Below are 26,597 nucleotides of genomic sequence, written 5' to 3'. Positions count from 1 at the left end.
ACAAATTGCATGAAAGCTCATGTATATTTTACCCGGAATGAAGTCTTACCAATGCACAAAGGCTTTTATATCTTCACCCTATATACTGTCATACTCTACTTCTCGTAAAAAGAATGCATTCGGCCACACACAACGTTCCAAGTTATAGTACCATGTGGACAATCTAATGGCAACTGAATGTGCAAATTAGATGATCTTAGGAACAAAATAGCAAGGGCCGTGAATGCTAGCACAAGATCAAACCTACAATCATGAAGCTATCATTTTTGCAAAAACGTATAGAGGAGCTACAGGTCTCCAACTACCCACAGTAATCTACGTACAAAATTTACAACTACATGTTATATTTCACAATAGGGACCAGTTATAAGTTGTCTAGTACAGAAATTACATGTTATATTTAACAAAAGGGGCCGGTTATAAGCTGTCTAGTCACCGGAGTTGCAGCTTGAGAATGGCAAGTAGTACCCTTTAACTTGTGCTAAATTAACCCATTTCAGTGTCCGTATTGAGAAGCCCCTCATATTCAAGCTGCACATAAAAATTGGTAAAGTAGGTTAATGCATATTTGCAACTACAATATATATTGCTATAGCATTGAAATTGCTCACAGTTGCTTTGTTATGTGCTAGTTTCATTCTCCTGTAATCTTCTTGAGCTCGCTTGGAACGAAACATGGCTTGCACACGTATAACAGATCTCTCAATGCGCTCTTCAGCCTGTTTCCTGCTAGCTTTAAAGAATTCCTCTACTTCACCTTCTTGTTCTAGGTCTTTGGTAGCTTCACCTGGAACCTGAAGACCGCGAAAACCTTTACCCTTCATACGCCAACGTAGAATTGCCTTTTCAACCACTCCCACTGCAAATATTATCTTCCGGTACTGTCTACGCTCTTGGAAACCCCGGTAAGCAGCCTACATAACAGGTAACAACAACATTTTAAAAACATTATCACTCTATTACTAGCATGTATGATGCAACAGTAACAGTCTTATTTCCAATTCTAATAGTACTTAAATCATGGTAAGCTGTTCATTTAACTATCAAAGCAATACAAAAATCTTATTCAATTCAATAGTCATGTAACTGGGTAGAATTTGCAGCTATTTCAACTTGGCAGGCCTTCAGCAGAATATGCTAGTCTCAGAAATGCTGAACGGGGATAGAAATTAAATAATCATACTAAAAAGCATAACTTACTTGAATTTTGATAGTATGACGACGCAGTTTGAGAAAATCTCTTCGCATCTTCCAAGTGCGGAATCTATGTTGGATTTGAACAGCAGCAAGCATCTTTTTCCGTGTTCCGTGGTTTCGGTATGCCTGCTGTATCTTCATTGCTGCAATTATATTACGTGCTTCATCCTCTGGATTAGAGAACTTCACAGCATTGGCTTGCACCTTAAGTGATTGCTCTCTAAATGCAGCCTGAATGCGTGCTGCTGCATCTGCAGCTGTTCGATAAGCTGCCAAAGTATCCTTCAAGTGCAACTCCTCCTCAGTAAATATCCCAGGGCTAGTAGGATTAGTTGCAGTGATCTGCAGTGAACCACTGACATTTCCAGCTATTGTCATGTCTGCAAAATGTTGTAGTAATCCCTTTTCTGCAAGATAAGCTGCCAAACCATCATAACCATGCTTGGATGCAAGATCAGCTGCTGTGCATCCCCCAGGGTTTTCCGAAGTGGGGTCAGTGACCAAATTTGGCTTTGCCCCCACAGATAAAAGAGTTGCAACCATGTCCTCCCTGAAGTGAGATATGTATAGTTAGCAGAAATACACGAACACATACAGAGACTTTTAAAGCTTTATGACAGAAGGGCATCCCTCAACATTATTTTAAAGTTGAAAACCATTAATTTCAGAGTAGTATCAGAACATCGACAAATAAACAACGAAAAAAAGTGAAATCACAATGTATTGCAGCAGAGGATATTCATTAAATAATTCAAAAGGAAAAAGTTGAAGACAACTATATATTAGAACTCAAATGTCAAACGGGGTGCAGGAATTCAAGTAGCAGTACAATTGCTGGGAAACAACCCTACATACCTTCCACAAGATGCAGCCCAATGAAGAGCTGTCCACCCAAATTTGTCCCGATAATCCAATGATAAGCCAGATAACAAAAATTGATATATAGCCCACTTATAACCAAGGATAGCACACAGATGAATTACTCCTTGGCCTTGATCATCATAATCAGCGACTTTACATCTTTCTGCTATTCTCTCCAATAGCCATTCCCGTAGTCTATTCTGCAAAGTTAGCTCAAATAGATTGTCCTTTGCTTGTGGGAACGATAATCTATTGTCCCTTATATGCTTCAAAAAAGATGCCCAGTCGTTGCCAATATGAGATGTTTTCTGAGCAAACAATTTGGCCTCTTTGAGAGCATTTTGTGATAGTATCGTAGAATATGTACCGAGTCTCTTTGATGTGGAGAAGAGCAAATGAGCAAGCCGCATTTGATTCTGGAATTCCACCCACTTCGGTTGATCATCTGACAAATTGATCAACTTTTCCGTCAGAGGGGATTTATACTCGAAGTTCACAACTTGACTGATAGGCTTCTGGCCTTCGAAGCTTAAATAGAGATCAACTAATCCAGCCTTGTGTGGTGAAACAAAAGAACGGTAAACTCCAGGTTGAACAAGTTCTGCTGGAACACACTCATCTCCAATTACAAGAAGTAAGTTGGACTTTCCAAATGGGGAATGCGCTTCATGAAAATATCCAACAACTAGAATCTGCAGCAGGATTTATCAATGATCAACGATAATATTATCTTATAAGTCAAGAAGATACGGAGTTAAAAAAAGTCTACCTCTTCATAAGGAGAGGGAGAAAGGAATGTATATGACCAAATTTTCAGAGTAACCATAGATTGGTGCTTTATTGCTAATGAACAAATTTTTGAAGTCAATAACAATTAACAAATGCATCTGTCCTAACTTAGGAGGGTCTGAAATCAGAATAAATTTTAACACGCATAATTTTGACTACAGTTTAAAATCTCACAATTTAGGTGTCCTTCAGTTTCTTCAGAAGAATATCTAGTACTTCTCCATTGTGTTTGCAGCAAATATAGCAAGTTGGCAACTATGCGATCTACGACGAATATTGTCTTCCAAAATAAGTTTTTTCAACAGGCACTGCATTAAGTTTATTGATCTTGTTCAGTGCTAGGGAAATTTAAACCTACTTATGATGACTAATTGATTGCCAATAACAGTGAAGTATTGCCATACAGGCATCAAAATTTTGTAAAGAAGAATAAATTTTAAAGCAAAACGTTTGCGGATAACATCAGGGTTACTTTCCTTTTACTCTAAAAATCCCCCATTACTAAAAGCTTGCTATGAGACACAGAGGGTATCAGCTCATCTTTGTTTATTTCCTTTTCATATAAGCTCGGACTTGAAAGAATAAATTTTAAAAAATCACTATCAGAAGTAGCAGCAAACGAGCCACAGAATTGTCAGTTCATCTGTCTTTCTTTATCATATATGTTCAGTAGTGTCAGTTTCCAACAATCTCTTCCAGAAGTAGAAGCCAAGACCCTTATTGGACTTCCAAAGAGAGCTAAACTAAATGTAATCAGGAGGTTTATACATCAACATAATAATAGATTCATGTTAGCATAATTATACAATAATATATACTTGTGAACTTTTTGGGTACATTAATATAGAAAAATATCATATGCCAGTTCATGAACTTGCAAAAATTGCTGACCAAACAACTTTTTCTAATATAAGCTACACAAAAAATAGGGAGTTCCAGAGTTGTATCATTATTATAAATACTGTACATATCAAAACGTAGAAGACTATAAATGTATTTGTCCATAATATCTCCTGTCTTCAATTTTAATGTCACGTTTTATTACGAAAGAGTAGATAAACCCATAATCACAATTTTCCTAATTTCATTTCTACTGCACTTGCACTTATCCACATCCCAGTCCGTCCATAACAAATTTGAAGCTAAAATTATAATATTAAAATCAGAAGTTGCTGGAATTATATTTCCACTCTTTCATCCTTCTTTGTAAAAATATTCTTCAGAAAATAAGGAAGATACTCCTTACATAGTAATAAAAAGTATTGTTTAAGGCAGCTTATAGAGATTGAAAAAATAGAACCTTGCTTTCTTCAGTTGTAAGAGCGGATGTAGGGGAGATATCCGTTATACTGAATATCTGCTCGCATAATGATGGCTCATAGTGATCCACTGAAGTAGACATTTTCTGATTAGTTGAAATAGAAGAATCCTGATTCTGGTCACCTGTCAACACTGAATCTGGAGAATCAGTCATGACAGAGGTCATCCATCTTCCAAAACTATCCTCACTTTGCAGACCATCTTTGTTTATAGTGTCTATAGAGTCACTAGTGACAGGTTTAGAGCTATTTCTCCGCAAACAAGGATTTAATTGACCATCCACAATCTTAGAGTAAACATTGCTTGAAATACTGAAATGATCAGAATTATTTCCAGCAACTAGATCAGAAAAGTTTCGTAATGAATTGTTTTGTGCAGAATATATATCTCCTGATAAAGGGCTAAACTGCAAAGATGAACCATTTTCAAATAGTGCCTCCTGTAAACAACAATGTAAAGTTATCTCATAGTGGTTCAGACCAACTAATAAGCAAACTTTCTTTTACAAAAAAAAAGTTGATGATGATGACAGTGATAGATGAAATGAACCGGTTTGGATGGGAACTAATAGAATTATTAAAGAGAAGTAGAAACATAAAATTTTAGACACAAAAACTTCAAAAAATCTCAACTTGCACTACAAAATTATACAACTTAAACCTGAAATGCGCATATAACAAATTTTTTTTTTAAAAAAATATTCAGCAAAGATTTAATCCTAATTGTCCAACATCTTTAACCGGAGTACACTATTAAGCGCAAAAGAATGAAAAATTAAGGACACTGAACACAATATATATTCAGAAATATTTGACTGCACAAAGTAAAACTGAAAATAACTTCTTTATCGTAAACAAAACTGAAATGAGTTTATTTACAGTAAGACAGCCAAATGTACTTACATTACTGGTATAGCAACTCCTTTCATATTGATTCTGTTGCTCAAAGCTTGAGATATTTCCTGCCAAAAAAAATCTTTTAGATAACTATAATTTAGGTTGAGCCAGATACTACTGGAGCCTGGAGGCAATAAAGAAATTGTTACCAGCATCAGGGGCAATCAACTGGTTGTGATTTTCTGGTACCACAAGTTCATCCCATTCGAGCGTATTAATTTCGTGAATTCTAAATTCATGATCTTGGATGCTCTCGTTGGGATCTATTATTTATAAAAGGAAAAATGTTAAGATATGGCGTAGACATTTAAAAGAGACTATACGTTTAGTACTATTATCATGAAATATCTGTCTACAACCATGACGAGAATGTTTGACGACTATAGCAAAAGCAAGTCCTATCTTAATTAATCTACCCTGATTGCTTCTCAAAATGAGTTAAATATATTGAACCATATAACCTTTAAATACTCCACATTATTCGATTGGTTTGTTAGAATAGAATTTGAAAAAAAATAAATCAAATCAGGCAATTATCTGACACTTGACAGGAAAATTATTCTTACCTAGATGTGCTTTTTCGCTTGCATAGTATACTTGATCAACAACAGAATCAGATTCTTCTGACAAAAGCTGAGAAACAGATGGCTCAGAAAGGATTGAGCAAGAGTTGGAGTTTATTGGTGTGGAAGGTGAACCCTGTGACTAAATCATGCATAAAAAAGATCGCAATTACTATCTGCTATGCCAATTATACAATAGTCAAGAATAAACTCTATTTTCCTTTCACAAGCATCAAGGAAAGTTTTATGCTGTCACCAGGTACTTGGAAATGGCAAAATATGTATTCATGAGTTACTTTATGCTTTCATGATGCACTCAATCACAGAAATGACCAATCTGCCAAGAAGTTATTAAATGAAAAGCAAAAAAGAGATTGTAACCCATATTAAAAATCTATCGGTTGCTATCAGAAGGACCGACATGAATTTCAAACTAGTACTCCATACATGTAGCCTCTTTTCTATCTTGCCTTTGTCAAAATTTGGTTTCCTGACAAGTGATAATTGTGTGATTGGCAGAAGTTGAGTACATAGGTCACCATCATACATTTTCATAGACCCCTGTTACATCACTAGTTCTTAAAAACTGACTATTCTCACAACTAGTAGAACAAAACAGTCGGAAGAGCCTCTGCAATATCCAAAGTCGGGTAGTTAATTATCTTAAAAGTAATTAGGAATAACCTCAATATTGCAGGTCCCAATGCCTCTACTTGGAGCTGAAGTTACCTATTATATAAATATATAAAATGTAAGGACATGTGCACCAGAGCATATAACAAATGTGTCTATCTATAATAGTATGTATCGATCTCCATATCTTTCTTTATAAATACATGTGGATGTGGTACATACATACATGCACACATATACACGTGTTGCAGCTTATAACAATATATAGGTGCAAAAAAATATCTTAAACGGTTGAGGAGAATGAACATAACATGGAACATAAAAAGAGAGTATCTTTAGATAAATTGGAAAGATTTGAGAGAATTTAATAGGATCGCTATATTTGTATAAAGACAAAACGAAGGTCAACCATATAACATTTTGAGAAATCCCGGACTATCAACCATCAATACATTAGAAAAAGCCAACATGGTAAATGTAATGCTCACCGGCAACAGTTAAACTATATGAGCAGTTGCGGCACTAATAGTCCAAACAATTCCAATAAAATTGCGGGCGCACACACAGATATATACATAAAGAAAAGTGAGAGTTTACAGAGTTATATGATGCCAACCTCTTGAGTGTCACGATAGTGTACAAGTACAATATTTTCCAATCTCCTGAGTAAAAAGTAGAACAATTAAACTCCAATCTAAAAGCGGAAAAGATTAAAAACTGAGGTTTTCTGATGTTTATTATAATGTTGGTTTGTGAATTCGTGCACTCTGATATTAGAGGGAACCTTGTGGAATTAAGAAAACTCTGACTAACTAGCACCCTACCCATTGTTTCTCAAAATACTAGGTAAATATTTTTTTTTAATGACATGAAAATAGGTTTATATAGTAGTTTAATATTAACACTGACCGGAAGTCGGGACATACTTATCAAGTAGCCAATAGCATCTGCGAACAAAAGTTGGGTTATCTTCTCCGTGTGCATAGTATACATGAATTTTTTCGTCATTACCAACCTATGAAGTGGAAAAAGAAAAATAAAAATTATTTGTGATGCAACTAACACAATTCCAGATACAAGTCCAAGAAAGAAAACCACATATTCTTAATAACAAATTGACTATGATTTAAATAAAAAGATTGCAAATAACTTGAAACCAATAGCAACCTACATACAGACAACCCAAAATTTATAGCAACTTGATTTTCTATTCAACAAGACAGTAACTTAATTTGTTCATGCCTCCTTTCTGAGTACAAAGAAATCGAGGTTGTACTACATTTTCCATCAAAGCCCCTATGCATGGAAAAATATAAAATCAAGTTGGACATATTATTATTATTAAAAACTTCCACAGACGAAAAAGAAGGAAACAAGAGTAAATTTATGTGAATTAGAAGCAAAAAAAGAAAAAGAGATCTTGCTCTTCATAATGATCACAACTTATAAATATTTGGCCTTAACTAAAATATGATAATAACTTGCTGCACATAGGAATTAAAGAAATGAATGTATAAGATAGATAGCCATCTATATATGTACATGGTGGCTTGAGGTTTTGTTACCATAGATGGTTTATAGAGAAGTTACCAATGTACTATACTTAGATTAAGCTGCCACAGAAAAAGCTATTTAATCACCTTATTCTGCTGGATTTTCCTTGTCATGTAATCTATCATTAGCAAACGTAATACTTGGTAATTGGTATTAATCAGTGCAGTATAATTACAAAAAGGGGTCTGGTGTGCTTGAGAAGGCATCCACCTACTCTTTACCAGGAAAGTGTAAGGAACAGATCCATGTTGAGACTCTGAAGAGTTTGTTTACTCAAGAATCAAGATATCTACATTAGCCTTTGCTGCCTGCTTTTTTAATGATTAAAGCCTTAAAGGCAGGTTTCTCATTTGCGGGAACTTGACCTGCTGAGACCTCTTTATATGAAGACCATCCTAAACTCTTGTTTATGGCTGAATACAAATAAAGCTTGTAATCTTGTACATATGATATGAGCCCCTCAACCATTTCAACTCAAGGCTTATTTATAGACTTGTTACAAATAGACAATATATTCAAGACAAAGGGAGATCAATTTTATTCAATCTTTAAGTATAGTTTGTTCCTTGTCTGGCATAATAATGTAATACACTACTAGGGTGCCGTAGAAGGTGTCTTTAATAAATGGGAAAAAGGGATTATTTCTTGTAATTCATTTTCAGTACATGAAAAGTTATTGCTCGTAAAAAACATTCAACACCAACAACTTATGAGTTTCCACTTTCCACCTAAGAAGGAACTCAAATACATGATCTGTAGTCTGTACTCCGCAAGGCTGCAAGCAAGTTCTGAGTACATATTTTTATATTAAACAATAATAATGTGTGTCATCTAATCTCTTGGATGTGCACTTGTGCAGAAAAGGAGGGGGGGGGGTTATTTTTGCCACTATATTCTTAATAAGATTCACAAGAATAGGTTATAAGAGTGTGTAATATGTATCCCTAATCAAAATTCAGTCATTTGTTTATCTAGCTGACGTCCACCACTAGCCATGTAATCTCAGTTATGGACTAAATATAACACAGCAAGCAGCAGAAGGTCTTACTTTTAAGTGTTCATGTGCTTCTTTAACAGTCTTTCCATCTTTTTTCTTCTTCCAGTTATGCCCATCTTTTCGAAAGTTCCTAAGCATCTTGCGGTCAAACAATACCATCATGCCACCTAATATATTTCAATAATACGCAGATTAGTAAAACTATAATTAGTTACCAGCCAACTTGGATGATCATGAAAACATGATTAAATGGAGCAACTGAGGGGGGTTGGCAAGGTTTCAGCTTCGTCAAGCTGGTCTAAGCAGTAATCTCTTAAAGCACAAACCATGTCAAGTCAGGTTCTATAGGCTGAATGGGTAATTGTGAATGTGTGACTATTAATCTTTTCGGAAACACATAACAAGTTCAGACTAGCAAAAGGTCAGACCACTTCATAAGAGGGTATAGCCTGACTGCTTGAGGTTCAAAAAATTCAGTCCAATAAGTTGCGAGCAGTTGCATACGCACTTTAATGCATGAACGTCTTTCTTGAAAATATTAGTTTTATTGTTCTCCAGCAAAAATAGAACAGTTTATGAACAAATGGCAAAGAGAGATTGAATTTAAAAAAGCATATAATAATATACCTGGAGGTAGGTTTACTGGCTTAACATAGATGGTGAAATACTTGTGGTTACAAAGTATTGCATGAATCTCATTCGGTCGAAGCCATCTTGACTTAGCTTCCTCCGTTACTTTACCAATATCCAGTTCTGTTCATTAAAAAAATCTGATCACCGTTGTGATGGTAATAAAGAGAATAAAAATGGCTTCCTCCACTTGTCAAGCTATATAATGTAACAGTTATTATATCCCTAAGTAGTTAAATTGGTTAATTTATGGCATCTTTGACTTTTTAGCGACCACCGATTGGTTGTACTTTAGTAGATTATCACCCCTTCCAAAGCCGCAAGTAATTACCTAAAATCTCAAATGAAACTCTACATTTTTCGACTTCAATGACAAGATTCATCATAGTTATCTCAACACCCCCCTCACTTTCTGAGTTGGGTTAAATTGGATCTTATTCTATCTTCCATGGGTGGATATACAAATACATTTGGTTATTGTTTTTCCATGGTTCCGAATATCCGTCAAACACCAATTTAGTATTGTTCAACAATTGCAAAACTTAGTTCACTTAGTCCGCCCTACACACTTCAGTTTATACACTTAAAATCATAAGTTTATACTTTATGCTTCAGTTTCTCTTATTAGTATTCATATACAAGGTCAATATTGCATTATAAACCACAGTAGCATACAAATCATCATTAGTCAGTTACGGTAACAATTTATCGAGATCATTGATTTATTAAGGTTCTAATGCTAAACATAGAACAATTTAACTATACATGAACCACAACTAGTACACAGACACCAAGACATACACATACATAAAAAATATTTATTAGTACCTTCCATGGTATGAAAACCATGAATCTCGGAGCCAACAAGAAGTCCAGAACCTTCCATATCAACAAGCAGATAATCAAACTGTGGTTTTAAGTACTAAGCAGTAGCTAATATACATACATATATATTGTGTTTAGAGTGGTTAGTACAATTAATTATGAATTAAAAGGGTTTAAAGTGGAGTAACAATTGATGTGTTTAAGGCTTCTAGGTGTCTAAAGCACGAGAAATGCAATTATCTATGACACACTTGTGTTCTGTTTCACTTGTTCTTTCCTGTCAATTTTGTCAGCCAGGAGCAACTCTATTTCGAGTCTTAAAATGTAACTAGCATCATAAGCGGCTGCCATTTTCTAGAATATTTCTATGCATTATGTAATTATAATGTTATTAGTTGTTTTTATTTATAAATATAGTACATTGTCTAAAGTATATAAAATATAAATTGATTGTTTATGAATTTGTATTATTTATATATAGGATATTATCAAATTACACAACGTTTTTAATATATCTTATTAAGCCATATATATATATTCTTATTTGTATTGTATAATTTGTATTTAATGAATGACTATAAACATGACAGTCAGTATACATTTAAAACGAAACGATAAACTTAATTTGTAGAATACCGTCAATATGTTTACAAAGAAAAAGCTAAAAATTAACTTAATTTGTACTTGTCTGTATTATTACTCAGTTTACTACTAACTTATAATTAATTTACTCAATTTAAAAAGATAAAAAATGCATAAATAAAGTCAGAATGACTTGCAATCATAATATTGAATAATGTAAAATTTACACTACTGCTAATATAAAAGTTGATTTTATTGAAAAAAATAGTTTTGAAATTTACCGTATGTATGTATGGAAAATGTTAGTTTTTTATTTACAAAACTGTTAGCAAAGTAAGATTAAGTTATATGTGTGTGTGTCAGCATGTAAATTATCGTATGTTACATTTCTTAGTAAATTACGATGATTTCAATTATTTGTATGTTAAATATCTGATTACTAACATAATAACCCGTGAGAGGCACCAGTCATTTTCTAAAGTTTTTTTTATGCATCATGCAGTTATAATATTTTTAGAGCAACTCCAACAATATCCTTATATAGGCTCTTGACTCAAATTTTGAAAAAATGGAGATAAAATTTCTCTCCAACAAGTTTCATCCCCCTCTATAACATTACGAGCTTTGAATGCTTCCTCACTTTTAGGAGTGAATATCCCCTCAACTATTATTATATTATATTTTTCTTACCCGTTAATTTATATTAAATGAATTAATATAAACGGGGTAGTAAGTGTACGTTTAAAACGAAACAATTAAACTTAATCTGTAGAATGTCGTTAGTATATTTACAAATAAAATGTTAAAAATTAACATATATTTTGAGTACAGAGTTGACCAAAAATTTTGAATTTTATTTAAATAAACTATATGTACCGGCCTATATTATTACTGAGTCCACTACTAACTTACAATTAACTTACTCTATCTAAAAAGATAAAAAAATGCATAAATGAAGTCAAAATGACTTGCAATCATAATATACAATAATGTAAAATTTATATTATTGTTAATATTAAAGTTGATTTTAATAAAAAATATTAGTTTTTGAAATTCAACATATGTATGGGAAAATGTTAGTTTTTTTTATTTACACTACTGTTAACAAAGTAAGATTAAGTTATATGTATGTGCGTGTTTGTTAGCATGTAAATTATTGTATGTTATATCTCTTAGTAAATTATGATGGTTTCAATTATTTATATGCTAAATATTTTATTTATGTACATGTATAATCATTCTTAAGATCTAGTGAGACAATTGATTACTTAAATAACATGCATTTATATTTATTCAAAAATTAAAATTATGTAATAAATAAATTGCTATAATTTATATATGGTATTCATATTATCACTCACAATCTATTTTTTACGCAATCACGTATCAATCATGGTTGTAAAATTAAAAATTATATATTTTTAAGACTTATTATTGATATTCATAATTTTTTTCAAGAATTTGAAAGAAAAATTGTAATTACATCGTTATTTAAACCGTTTTTAAGTTTCTTTCGTTACGATTCTAATATGTCTTCATATAATAATTTTTTAACATTGTATACTATTATCCTAAAATTAAAAAATTTCAGTTCGATAAAGTTTTATAAATATCAGTTGAACTAGTTATTCCTTCAAATTATTGAACAATATATGTTTTTCCTTAAATAATATAAAATGCATTAAATCAACTGCTACAATATAGTATAGCCATAACTTTAATTTGAATAATTCAAAATATTAAAATAATTCAAAATATTTGTACAATATTATCTTGATCAATGAATATTGCTCATCTAAAAGAATTCTTTTTAAAAAACTAATTTTTTTTAAAGTGAAAAATGAAAAATAAATTGATTTAATATATCATCGTAGTTTAACAAATCTCATGAGATCTCATTTCAAATTTCAAATATTCTTAAAATTGAGAAAAATCCCAAAAATAATAATGCGTTATCAGTGAAGTTAGTAATTTTAATATAAATAATCAATTGACTTGATCCTCTAAAGACCTCAAATATATTAATTTATATTAACATAAGTTATTAAAAAAATTCACATTATTGGTAAGAGATTCTCGCCGAACTTGTAATTTAAATTTACTAAACGTAGAATATGACGATGTTTTTCGGCCGGGTCATGTAGTCAAATTTCGAGTATTTTTTGAACAATGTGCCAAGTTCTAAAATGCATTGACTCGTTATAATTCGAACTTATCTAAATATGTAATACTAATATAGATTATTTATATATAAGAGATTCTATTTTCAATATTTTTTTAAAAATTGTATATGTAAATTTTAGTTACTTTTTATAATAAAAAATATGTTAAAAATATATAAGATATATTTTCAAACTAAAAAATGATTAATAAATAAGATAATAATCCATTTATGTACTATGCCTAATTTTATATCTGGAATTCAATTCTTTAAAATTAACTGACAAATATTCAACTAACTATCATTTTTTTGCGAAATTCAATTAAGTATCTTTAAAGTTAAATAAAATATTCATTTAGCACACTTACATATTATATGTATGATAAAAATCATATGCGACAATATGATGTAGTGGTAAGAGATTGTATAGTGAAATGAAATAACTTGAGTTCGATTCCCACAAACCACATCTTTATACACAAAACATAAGTTACTCATGTGTCTTAAATTAAATAAAAATAAAATGGATATAACTTATAATTATAGTGCTAATATTAAAATTTGATTAACATCATAGTTTTAGTAATGTATATCATATCATAAATCACATGCTCCCCAAATAAATTAACCATACTTCTGTAAACGAAAATGAATTTGCAAATATAAATTGAACAAATAAAATTCTATCATATTACTTAGAAATCTTAATTTGATATTGGAGATGGAAAAAAATACACAAATCATTTAAGATATTGTAATAGTTACGTGAAAACATATGACACATATCAAACTTAAAAAATCAAAATATTATAGTAGTTACGTGAAAACATACGAGAAGAGGTGTAAAAATATCTTAATGAATCGGGTTGGGTTGGGTTAGGGTAAAAATATTTATAACCCATACCCAACCCATTTATGTCGGGTTGATCAAGAAACAACCCATCTATAATTTGGTTTATATTGGGTCGGGTTTTTCGGGTTGAAAAAGGGTTGGGTTGGGTCGGGGTGGTCGGTTTGCTCAACCCGTGCAGCCCTAATCTTAATGATTCCTTAGAGCATTTTCAACTTCTTAGTTATTTACCTAAATTTAATATAAAATATTAGATTCTAGAAACTTAAGACATCGATATTTATTCTCATTTCCAACATTCTCTATATTCATTCCTTATATAATATTTTATCATTAAAATATATCATTATTTCAAAAATTGAGGAAAGAGAAAGTGCTTTTTTCAAATATATATTATAAAATAAAAGTTATATAATGAGAGAGATTAGCTAAAAATAAGAAAAGTGGAGAAGATCTTAGTGATTTAAGGAATCACTATAATATTGTTGGAGTAATTTTTTTCTCCATATTCCTTATATTGTAATTTAAAACTCCAAATAGCTAAAATATTGGAGTTGCTTTTAATACTAAAATTCATTAAGATGTTTTTCAAATTCCTTATTTTTAACTAACATCTCTCCTCTTCTAACTATTATTTAATAATATATATTTGAAAGAAGCACTTTCTCTTTCTGATCTTTTTCTTTACTTTTTGTAATTAAGATGTTTTTTAATAATATAATATTATATAAAGAATGAATATAAAGAATGTTATTGGAGGTTAGAATATTTATTGATGTCTTTAGGTAATAGGATCACGTATTTATATTAATTTTAGGGAATGAACTAAGAAACTGTTGGAGATACTCTAAAAGCGTATCTAAGAGGGGTGTATTCAATCAATATTTTAAATGATTTGTTTGGATTCTTGAAATCAAGAGGTATTCAATTTGGATTATAAAAACTCCTTTAAAATCTGATGGTATTCAATATAGATTAAAAAAAATCTTTAAAATCTGAGTGTATTTAATTTAGATTTTAAAAAGTCTACTGAAATATGGCGGTATTCAATTTGGATTTTTAAAAGTCCATCAAAATCTGATGGTATTCAAAAATCAGTGGATTTTTTTTATTTAAAAAAGTTGTGGATTTTAATGGATTTGCTAGTTCATTTTTAATCTTTTGAAATCTCTTTAAAGTACATGAGATTTTGAAGTATTTTTGTGGAAAATTTCACAAAATCAGCGAGACTCTGCAAGAATTTTCCATCAACTTCGTCAAAATCCACTAACAATTAAAATCAACAAAAATCTTCCAAAATCGATGGATTGGATCATTATTAATCCTTTAAAATCTGAAATGAATACACCCCCTAAGAGGCTCATAATGCCTCTTTATAAATAATATATAATTTATTGGTATTTAGTTCTCCTTTCCCAAATCCTCCCTTTTTAATCTATTTTTTATTATCAAAAATATCTTAAATTTAAAAAATAAAAGTAAATAAAAAGACAAGGATAATGTTATTAAATATATATAATAAAATAATAGTTAAGGGTGAATTTTGACACTTAAAATTGAGAAGAGATATTAAGCTCTTAAATTTAAGAGTGAATTTAAAGAACATGTTGGAGCAAGATTTAATTCTCTTTGCTCGGTTTTTGAGTTAATAACTTGAATAGAGAGTATATTTAACATGCTCTAAGGATTAAAAAATAAAATATATATATAATTATAAAAAATACCCACTTTTTTAAAAATTGAGAATAAAACTGTTATAAATGATGACTGAATTTCCACCAAAACTTTGGGATATTTGATTTTTAGTAGTTTATAATTAAAAAGTAGTTTAATTTATAATCTACTTACTACGATTTTATATTTAAAAAGTAGTTTAATTTATAATCAACTTACTACGATTTTATATTCAAGGTTCACCTAAGGGGTTACCATGCCCGACAATCTTACATTCACTTTTTAATTCTATTCTTTTTAAATAATTTTATTTGAAAATTTGCTGTAGCATTAAATGTTAATAAAACTTTGACATAGTTTTTGTCCTAATTTATTATATTATGTTTGAATAGAGTGAATGTAATCAGAGTAGGATGATTAAAATGAAAGTAAAATAATGAAAATTGAAGAGAATATTTGGAAAAAATGAGATACCGCAAAAATTTTATGATATCAATTGTAAAGTAAATGGGTGTCATAAAAAATGAAGCATCACATAGGTGTTTAAATTATAGCTTAGTTATGAATTGTATAAGTCAAAGAATAATTAATTATTTTATATTTTAAATTTTATTTTATTACATTTCATTTTATTCACCTCAACTACACACAACATTCCTTTTAATGAGTTTAATTATATAAAAAATTATCCTCTTTATATTTATTTTTACTCTTCGCTTATTTATTTATTAAATAGTTATTATGTTCCCTAATTGTTTGAAATAAAGGATGAATTTATGAATTGGACTATAATTTATGAAATGGATTGAACACTATACTTTAATTTCAGCAAGTCACTTACTTGTAAAAATATACTCCCGCGGTCCCAGTCAATGTTATCGTTTTTGAGAAAGTGTTTGACACGTATTTTGGGAAGACCTATGGCGATTAGGAGGGCTGCACTCAACGGTAAGAAAGTTCAAATACTGCAGTTTGGATCGGAGGGGGATAGGACCAAAGTTGAAGGATTCAAGCATCACATAGGTAAGATTGAATTGGGTGAGGAATCTTTGAGAGACTTTGTTTGGGCAAACATAGATTTATTAGACAAGCAAGTTAGAGATGAGTTCTTTCTAGGGAATAAACAGGCGATAACGGAAGCTTTGAATCAGATCCACTGGAGAAGTTTAAGGAATAGAGGAGGATTAGATTGGAAAGCCAAAGGTAAAATTGTTCTGGGTGAATTAGAGGCGGGTAAAGTCAAGACCTATGCAGAAGCGGTTTCCTCTATCTGGCTGGGGAAAATGGGGATATTCAAGTAAAAGCAACAGAAGATTTAGATGAGGGTGAGTGGACTGTGCTACACAAGAAAAAGAACAGACTTAGTGGTAAGAACAATGAAAATTACTCGATTTTCCTGTATGGTATTCCAGATGCAGTTAAAGCAATAGATCTTTGGAGTTGTTTTAGGAATACTGGCAGGGTTCTTGATAAAATCCTACCTAGGAAAAGAGATAAAAACAATAAGAGGTTTGGTTTTGTGAAGACCACCACAGAGCTGGAATCCTGAATGTAAAAGAAAACGGGGGAATCGCTTCCGAAATTAAGTATTGATAAAGGAAGTGGAGTTCGTACTTCTAGTAGTGGTCAGTCGGTGTCCCTGCCTGCAGGTCTTAGCCATCATAGGGTAGAGGTTAAGGAGGATAGAACTAGAGTTTCTAAAATGGCTTGGGAGGTTAGTGTTGCTTCTAAAGATGCGGAGGAGTTGGGAACCAAGAAATTTAGAATACCTTGAAGTAGTGCTGGTGGATGAAGAGATAGAAAAAGGTTTATTGAAAACCGAGGTGGGCTTCTCAAAAGTGGTTGAGAGTACTAAAATACTGCAAAAAAATCTGCTTGGTCATGAAGAACTTAAAATAGTGGGTGTTTCAGAAAAAAGTTTCTTCTGCAATCGGTGAAGTTATGTGGGTGGGAGAATCTTAATATTAACTGTCTGGGTAAGTTATTATGTAAAATTAGGGATTTTGAGAAGCAGGATCTTACTATGTCTAGGACGGTGTGTCTTGTAAGTCAAGGGATCCCCATGATAGCGTGGCTAGAGGAAAATCTAAGAGGTTTCGCTAGTCGTCTGGGTGAATGAATCTCTTGGTCATATCAATCAGATTCGGGTAATGATTTCTTCAATCCTATTGTTTACATTTCTACTAAAGTGATTGATAAGTGACATTTTATACTACTTAGAACATCTTATAATGGCTTGAATTGATATCTTGGAATCAAGTATTTTGTGTATTTGATGTGTTTTTCTAGTGTTTGTGCATTACAGGGTATTAATTGCATTTCTGGAGAGATTTCATCAAGAATAAGTCTTGGCATGTGTTTAGCATTGCGCGTGGGAAGATAGGAGCAGAATACAGTAAGAAACGGGAGCAAAAATAGAGCATTTTCCAGAAGGGGTCTGAGTGCCCGCTCAGCTCTGCTGAGCGACCGCTCAGGAAGCTGAGCGCCCACTCAGGAATGCTGAGCGCCCGCTCAGGGACGGAATTTTAGAATAATTATTTTAGTCTCCTAATTCTGTTAAGCTTCCAACTTCTGAGTTAGCTGGGTTTTATGGGACTCCTATATAAGTAGTTTTCAGAGACGTTTCACATAGTGTTGGATCGTAGTATTAATCGAGGAGCGAGGAGATAAGGAAGAAGACCGTTTTAGGACACCGCAACGAAGAGGAAGCATATTTTCTTGTGATTCTTTATTTTGTTGTAACGTTGGATGCTAGTTTTCTTTACTTTGAACCTACTTACTCTTGTGACGTACTCTGGTTTAATATAAGTAGTTTTAATTATTCTCGTGTGTTATTATCATGTTTTCATATGAACCCATGATGACGACGAGTTCTATCATGGGCTAATCATGATCATGGGGTCGTAACGGATTTACTATGGAATTCTTTAGTTAGTGTTTAATACCTTAGTGTGTGATGATTGTATGATATCTAGTATTGGTTGTGTTTATTCGTCTTATGTGCGTCGCGAACATATAAGATAGGGTGTTAATCTCTTGTGAAGCGACGGTGGATCTTGAGGTTTAGAACTTGCCATGCTAGCATAGGTTCATGTACGTGTATGCATGATTAGTGGGTAACTCTAACCGTTTTACTTGCCCTGTGTAATCATAAGGAATAACTTGTGCTTAAATTGTTATGTTGTCAAATTCTGTAGACATATAGGGTCTCAACATAATTGATGCATATTCAACGTCTATCTTAATTGTGGATGCTTGGTAGAATGGTATTAGTACAATAAAAGTTGGCTTTTATCAGTTTCGTGTTGTTCGATTAATATCATCACTGTTACATGCTAAGGGTAATGACAATGACTATTGAAGGAAGTAGTAATGAAGTTATGATCTCATGTGTGTTTTATTATTGTTAATTCAAGTGTCAATTAAGTGCTTAATTCTTGTAGTTAATTGTAGTTAATAATTAGTTAATCAAATCTAAGTGTTATTGTCTTAATATTGAGAAGTAATTATACATTGGTGAGTGAGTGTTAATTGAACATAATTAGTCTGAGTCTATGTGGGAACGAACTAGAAAGTATTTTATATTACTTGCGAACGCGTATACTTGCGTGTATTATTTGCACGTGTTTCCGCCCTAATAAGTTTTTGGCGCCGCTGCCGGGGACTCGGCGTATTTGTTTAGTTTATGTACTTACCATCAGTGGTCATTAGGACTCATTGATTAAGACTTGTTACTTATTGTTTCCGGTTGTGTTTCAGGTACTTTAGCGAGCGTTTATGCAAACACGTTCTCGTACTCGCAAGAGGACTTTAGATACGGCTGAGGAGACAGACGAAGTTCTTGGTATTCCGGAGAAGATAGATTTTGAAGATTTGGATACAGAAAGTGAGCAAAAAGAACCAGAAATGGGTGATCGTATAGTTCCGGCAGATCCAGCTCTTATGGACTTTTCTAGGCCTAAAATTGATGACATTCGGTCAAGCATCCTTCATCCGGCTATTCAGGCTAACACTTTTGAAATCAAGCCAGGCACTATTCAGATGGTGCATAATTCTGTTTCTTTTGGAGGTGCTGCGACTGAAGACCCCAACATGCACATCAGGAATTTTGTCGAGATCTGTAGTACTTTCAAATATAATGGTGTGACTAATGAGGCTATCAAGCTGAGGCTTTTCCCATTCTCACTGAGGGATAAAGCTAAGGACTGGTTACATTCTGAACCAGCTGGGTCCATCACTACTTGGCAAGATCTTGCGCAGAAGTTTCTGGTGAAGTTTTATCCAATGGCGAAGACTGCGGCTATGAGGAGTGCTCTTACTCAGTTTGCGCAGCAGCCTACAGAATCCATGTGCGAGACTTGGGAACGCTACAAGGAGATGTTGAGAAAGTGTCCACATCATGGTGTGCCTGATTGGATGGTGATCATTGGTCTCTATAATGGTTTGGGGGCCCAATCTCGGCCCATGCTCGATGCAGCAGCTGGAGGCGCCTTGTGGGCCAAAAGCTATACTGAGGCTTATAATCTGATTGAGATGATGGATACAAATGAGCATCAAAACCCAACTCAAAGGATGATGTCTGGGAAGGTAGCAGGTATTCTGGAAGTTGATGCAGCTACAGCTATTGTAGCGCAGCTCCAAGCGCTGTCTATAAAGGTCGATTCTTTACCCACCTATGAAGTCAATCAGATAGCTATGGTCTGTGAGCTTTGTGTAGGTTCTCATGCTACGGATCAGTGTTCTCTTGTTAATGAATATATTCAGTATGTGAACAATTATCAGCGACCGCAGCAGCCTGTGCCAGCTACTTATCATCCTAACAACAGAAATCATCCAAATTTCAGCTGGAGTAATAATCAGAATGCTATTCAGCAACCATATCAGCAAGGCATAAGTAAACAGTTTAATCCACCTGGATTTCAGCAACCACAGCAGTATACTCAAAGGCAATCATATCATCAACAAGGAGGTGCAGCTCCACCCTCTAGTGCTGATTTTGAGAAACTTAAGCTGTTGTGCAAAAGTCAGGCGGTTTCTATCAAGACCTTGGAAAATCAAATCGGTCAAATAGCTAATGCAGTGCTCAATCGTCAACCTGGCACACTTCCCAGCGATACTGAAGTACCAGGCAGGAAGGAAGCTAAAGAGCAAGTCAAGGCTATTACCTTAAGGTCTGGAAAAGTTGCTGATGCTGAAAAAGCAAAAGATGGGGAAGCTGAAGTTGGTGATGAAGAAGCTAAGCAAGGGGAGAAAGCGAGAAACATCTCTATCCTCCACCACCTTTCCCTAAGAGATTGCAACAACAAAAGTTGGATAAGCAGTTTGGTAGGTTTCTGGAGGTGTTCAAGAAACTTCACATCAATATACCTTTCGCTGAGGCTCTGGAGCAAATGCCTAGTTATGCGAAATTTATGAAGAGTATTCTTTCAAGGAAGGTGAAACTGGATGACCTTGAGACCGTTGCTCTAACGGAAGAATGCAGTGATGTGCTACAACAAAAGTTACCTCCAAAGCTTAAAGATCCAGGTAGCTTCACCATTCCTTGCACCATTGGCAAGTTGTCTTTTGACAAGTGCCTGTGTGATTTGGGAGCAAGCATCAATCTGATGTCGTTGTCGATCTTTAAAAAGTTGAATTTGCCTGATCCAAAGCCCACCTACATGTCTCTACAATTGGCTGATCATTCTATTACATACCCACGAGGCATAGTGGAGGATGTGCTAGTAAAGGTGGATAAGCTCTACTTTCCTGTAGACTTTGTTATTCTGGATTTCGAGGAAGATAAGAAGATTCTCATAATCTTGGGGAGACCTTTCTTGGCTACAGGCCGTACCTTGATAGATGTGCAGAAAGGTGAACTTACTATGAGGGTGCAGGATCAGGATGTGACATTCAATGTATTCAAAGTGATGAAATTCCCTATAGAAGATGAGGAGTGCTTAAAGGTGGATTTGATTGATTCTGCGGTTACTTCAGAACTTGATCATATGTTAATGTCTGATGCATTAGAGAAAGCCTTAGTGGGGGATTTTGACAGTGAGGATGAGGATGGCAATGAGCAACTACAATATCTAAATGCTTCTCCTTGGAGGCGAAAGCTAGAAATGCCATTTGAATCTCTTGGTACTTCTGACCTCAAAAATGCTGAAGGAAAGCTCAAACCATCTATTGAGGAAGCACTTACCTTGGAGCTTAAACAACCTGAACACTTGAGGTATGCTTTTTTAGGTGATGCATCTACTTTACCTGTTATTATTGCATCTGACCTTTCAGGTAGTGAGGAGGACGAGCTCTTGAGGATCTTGTGAGAATTCAAATCGGTTATCGGATGGACTATAGCAGACATCAAAGGGATCAGCCCTTCGTACTGCATGCATAAAATTCTGCCAGAGGAAGGTAGTAAGCCGACTATTGAGCAATAGCGAATACTTAATCCTATCATGAAAGAAGTGGTGAAGAAAGAAATTCTGAAGTGGCTGGATGCATGAATCATTTATCCTATTTCTGAAAGTTCTTGGGCGAGCCCCGTGCAATGTGTACCTAAGAAAGGAGGTATTACTGTGGTAGCAAATGAGAAGAACGAGCTCATCCCCACACGAACAGTCACAGGATGGAGGGTATGCATGGACTACAGAAAGTTGAACAAGGCCACAAGGAAGGATCATTTCCCTCTTCCATTTATTGATCAGATGCTTGACAGGTTGGCCGGTCATGAGTATTATTGTCTTCTGGATGGTTATTCGGGGTATAATCAGATATGTATTGCACCAGAGGATCAAGAAAAGACTACCTTCACTTGTCCATTTGGCATATTTGCTTTTCGCAGAGTTTCATTTGGCTTATGTGGCGCACTGACCACTTTTCAGAGATGTATGATGGCTATATTCTCTTATATGATTGGAAATAATATCGAGGTGTTCATGGATGACTTCTCCGTCTTTGGACATTCGTATGATGAATGTTTGAATAATCTTCGTGCGGTGCTCAAAAGGTGTATGGAAACTAATTTGGTGCTCAATTGGGAAAAATGTCACTTTATGGTGCGTAAAGGCATTATTCTTGGGCATAAGGTCTCTAGCAAGGGTCTTGAGGTGGACAAAGTCAAGGTGGGAGTCATTGAAAATCTTCCACCATCTATTTCTGTGAAAGGAATCCGTAGTTTTCTTGGTCATGCGGGTTTTTATCGGCGTTTCATCAAGGACTTTTCGAAGATATCTAAGCCGTTGTGCAACTTGCTTGAGAAGGATGTGCCTCTGAAATTTGATGATGAATGTTTGACGGCATTCGAGACGCTCAAGAAGAGTTTGATAACTGCACCAGTTATTACGGCACCTGATTGGACAAAGCCTTTTGAGATGATGTGTGATGCGAGTGATTATGCGGTGGGCGCAGTTCTTGGGCAACGCAAGAATAATCTTTTTCATGTGGTCTACTACGCTAGTAAGACTTTAAATGGAGCTTAAATGAACTACACCACTACTGAGAAGGAGCTCTTGGCTATAGTCTTTGGTTTCGAAAAATTTCGATCTTATTTGCTTGGGTTCCAAGAAGGATTCGAAGCCTAGACTCATTCGTTGGGTGCTCTTGCTACAGGAATTTGAGTTAGAGATCAAGGATCGAAAAGGCACTGAGAATCAAGTAGCTGAACATCTCTCTAGATTGGAGAATCCCGAGTCTACTTCACATGATAAGACATTGATCAACGAATCTTTTCCGGATGAGCAGTTGTTCGCAGTTCAGGAGAAAGAGCCATAGTTCGCAGATATTGTGAACTATCTTGTCAGTAATATAATGCCTCCTAATATGAATACAGCTCAAAAGAAGAAATTTCTGCATGAGGTGAAGTGGTATATGTGGGATGAACCGTATTTGTTTAGACAGGGAGTTGACCAGATCATCAGGAGATGTATCCCATTCTGTGAGACGGAGGGGAAATTACGAGACTGCCACTCCACCGTTTATGGTGGACATTATGGTGGTGAGAAGACGACAGCTCGTATTCTGCAAGCAGGTTTTTTCTGGCCTACTTTATTTAAGGATGCTCATCAGTTCGTTTTAAGGTGTGATCGTTGCCAAAGAGTGGGGAATCTTACGAGGAAGGATGAGATGCCGTTAAATGTGATTCTTGAAGTCGAGGTCTTTGATGTTTGGGGAATCGATTTCATGGGGCCATTTGTCTCGTCCTGCAATAATCAGTACATCTTGCTGGCAGTCGATTATGTCTCAAAATGGGTAGAAGTCAAAGCTCTGCCGACAACTGATGCAAAGGTAGTGCTGAATTTTCTTCATAAGCAGATTTTCACAAGGTTTGGAACGCCACGAGTAATCATAAGTGATGAAGGGTCGCATTTCTGCAACCGTAAGTTCACTTCTATGATGCAGCACTACAATGTGAATCATCGTGTTGCTACTGCCTATCATCCGCAAACGAATGGTCAAGCGGAAGTGTCTAATAGAGAGATCAAGCGCATTCGAGAGAACGTTGTTTGTCCGTCAAGGAAGGATTACTCTTTAAAGCTCGATGAAGCTGTTTGGGCTTACAGAACAGCATACAAGACTCCACTTGGGATGTCCCCGTTTTAACTTGTGTATGGTAAGGGATGTCATTTACCTGCGGAGCTTGAGCATTAGGCCTATTGGGCGTTGAAGAAGTTGAACCTGGATCTAGATGCAGCTGGAAAGAAGCGAATGCTTCAGCTAAATGAACTTGATGAATTTCGACTCCAAGCGTACGGGAACAACAAAATGTACAAGGAAAAAGTGAAAAGGTGGCACGACAGGAAGCTATATCCTAAGTCATTTGTGTCGGGGCAGCAAGTTCTTTTATTCAACTCTCGTCTCCGACTTTTTCCTGGAAAGTTGAAATCAAGGTGGTCTGGACCTTTTATTGTCAAAACTGTGTTTCCACATGGAGCGGTGGAGATTTTTGAGAATGATCCGGACCAAGCATTCAAGATTAATGGTCAGCGTTTGAAGCATTACTATGGGGACACGGCAAACCGGGAAGTGGTTAGTACCGTTTTATTGTCAACTTGATTAAGGTACGCTACGTCAAGCTAATAACGAAAAAGAAGCGCTTCTTGGGAGGCAACCCATGATTTGTTGTTACAGGAACCCTTAAAAGTTAATAACCTATCCAAAACCACAAAAAAATCAGAAAAAAAGGGCAAGAAAAAAAAATTCCAGAAGACCCCTGAGCGCCCACTCAGCTCTGCTGGGCGCTCAGCTTGCTGAGCGGTCGCTCAGGGCCTGACTGGCAGAATTTTTTTTAAGCCTTATAAAAATCCAAAAAAATCTGAAAAATCAAAAATCAAAACACAGCCCCACTACCCACGAATTATCTTCCCATTACCCACGTTTTTAACCCTCAAACCCACTCCTAATCAAATTTTACCCTAATCTCTACCCTATATATACATACAACTATTCCATATACTCCCCCATACACTTTCAAACCTTAAACTCTCTCCCATATTCAAAAACACAAATCTTAAACACTTTTTCTCATTTTCGATGACACCCAAGAGATCCAGGACTATTGATAGCAGCAACACTGTTTCTAATGCTGATTCTTCGAGGGGTACTGCTGCGAGGCCTTATTTGTTAGATAGGGCTGCTGAGGAGGAGTATACTAGGCTTCTGGGTAAGCCGATTTTGAAGGAGAGGGGATTCTTACCATCGAGGAGGGATGGTGAGTTGTTTCCAATGATTGCTGAGAAGGGTTGGATTGCTTTTTGTGAGTCACCAGAGGCAGTTCCGATGATCGTTGTTCGCGAGTTCTATGCGAACACGAAGGCTGAAAAGAATGGGTTTTCTGTTGTGCGGGGGATGACGGTGGATTATCACCCTGAGGCGATTCACCGTGTGATTGGGCAGCGATAGAGGAAGCCCATGGAGGAGAATTAGAATGAGAAGACTGCTGAAGATTTTGACTTGGATTTGATTTGTGCTACTCTCTGTAGGTCGGGCACAGTTTGGACTTTCAAGACTGGGACTAACGAGTATCGCCATTTTCCGGCGATTGCGATGAATAGGTATGCCCGTGCATGGAAGGCCTTTATTTGCGCTAATATTCTGCCTACTTCACATGTACATGAGGTTACAGTTGAGCGAGCACAGTTGTTATGGGGTATTTTGAATGAGGAGTACTATGTGGACCTTGGTGAGTTCATCTACCAAGGAATTCTGAAGTTTTTGAGGGGAGCTAAGCACATGAACATCCCTTATGCATCCACGGTTACGAAGCTTTGCCAAGCAGTGGGAGTTCAGTGGCCGTCTCACGAGCAGTTGCAGCTGCCGGCCGCTCCTATTGATTCCGGGACTCTGAATGCGATGCAGGAGTGGACTGGTGGAGAGCCCGATGAGCATGGGCTGGGTTATCGTCTTCCAGGAGGGCGTCCAGCACGTGATGCTACCATGGCGAGGCCAGGGCGTGACGAGGCAGGTTCTTCAAGAGCTCAGGAGGGTGCTGGGATGGCTGATGCCCAGTATAGGAGGCTGTCGAGGAGGATGGATGCTATGTATGAGACGCAGAGCAGGTTTGCTCAGGAGCTCAGCCTTGCGCTTGGGACTGCTTTTAGAGGCCTTGGAGCTGACATCCAATGGCCAGTTTTTGGTGAAGACTCTACATATCCGCCTCCTGATACTCCACCCTCTGAGGGTGATGATGATGATGATCTCTCCGAGTAGGTATACCCTGTGTTCCTTTCTACTACCTTCATTGGGGACAGTGAAGATTTTAAGTTTGGGGGTGGTAGTTAAGGAATATTTTGTGTGTGTGTCATATAGTTGCATATTCATGATAGTTTAGTTCATATAAACGCACTTTTACCATATAGTTTTTTTATTATTTTATTTTATAGCTTTATTTATCATGTCATGTAGCTCATGCATATACCATGATCCCTTTTGCGTTGCTTTACCAATTGATTTGTGATGTTGATGCAAGTGTAGTGATAGCGTTAAAGTGATGTTGAATCTTGCAGGTTGACGTGCATGCTAGAAACACTTGTAATTTCACTAAGTCTTAGAGAATATTTAAGGACTAGATTGTTGTTATGGTTTG

At 35.1% G+C, this 26,597-nt stretch overlaps 1 protein-coding gene across 2 annotated transcripts; it reads right to left on the bottom strand.

Annotated features, from left to right (window-relative positions):
* Positions 1-237: 237 nt before the first annotated feature.
* On the bottom strand, positions 238-10,584 carry LOC141659104 (calmodulin-binding transcription activator 6-like). Of its 2 annotated transcripts, XM_074465855.1 has the most exons (14): positions 10,269-10,584; positions 9,438-9,563; positions 8,862-8,977; positions 7,186-7,274; positions 6,876-6,921; positions 6,311-6,355; positions 5,630-5,768; positions 5,213-5,326; positions 5,070-5,128; positions 4,148-4,606; positions 2,053-2,750; positions 1,201-1,747; positions 612-914; positions 238-531 (listed from the first exon to the last, which is right to left on the bottom strand). In XM_074465855.1, exons 1-14 carry the CDS (start codon positions 10,324-10,326, stop codon positions 487-489), a joined length of 2,844 nt encoding a protein of 947 aa, XP_074321956.1. In that variant the 5' UTR covers positions 10,327-10,584; the 3' UTR covers positions 238-486. The 2 variants fall into 2 exon arrangements, with proteins under 2 accessions (XP_074321956.1, XP_074321957.1); XM_074465856.1 differs by lacking the exon at positions 6,311-6,355.
* Between the last annotated feature and the right edge of the window lie 16,013 nt (positions 10,585-26,597).

The sequence above is a fragment of the Apium graveolens genome, chromosome 5 (genome assembly GCF_009905375.1).
Source record: "Apium graveolens cultivar Ventura chromosome 5, ASM990537v1, whole genome shotgun sequence".
Lineage (NCBI taxonomy): Eukaryota > Viridiplantae > Streptophyta > Magnoliopsida > Apiales > Apiaceae > Apium > Apium graveolens.
The sequence above is the reverse complement of the archived record's forward strand: the minus strand, read 5'-3'. Positions and strand labels throughout refer to the sequence as shown.

Bases quoted from the DNA above. Each gene is read 5' to 3' on its own strand.
- LOC141659104 (XM_074465855.1), bottom strand. From the start codon at position 10,326: ATGGAAGGTTCTGGACTTCTTGTTGGCTCCGAGATTCATGGTTTTCAT. The intron at 5,769-6,310 runs GTTATTCCTAAT...TGCATGATTTAG, and splicing joins TTGGGACCTGCAATATTGAG to TCACAGGGTTCACCTTCCAC. The intron at 915-1,200 runs GTAAGTTATGCT...CCTGTTATGTAG, and splicing joins GTCATACTATCAAAATTCAA to GCTGCTTACCGGGGTTTCCA.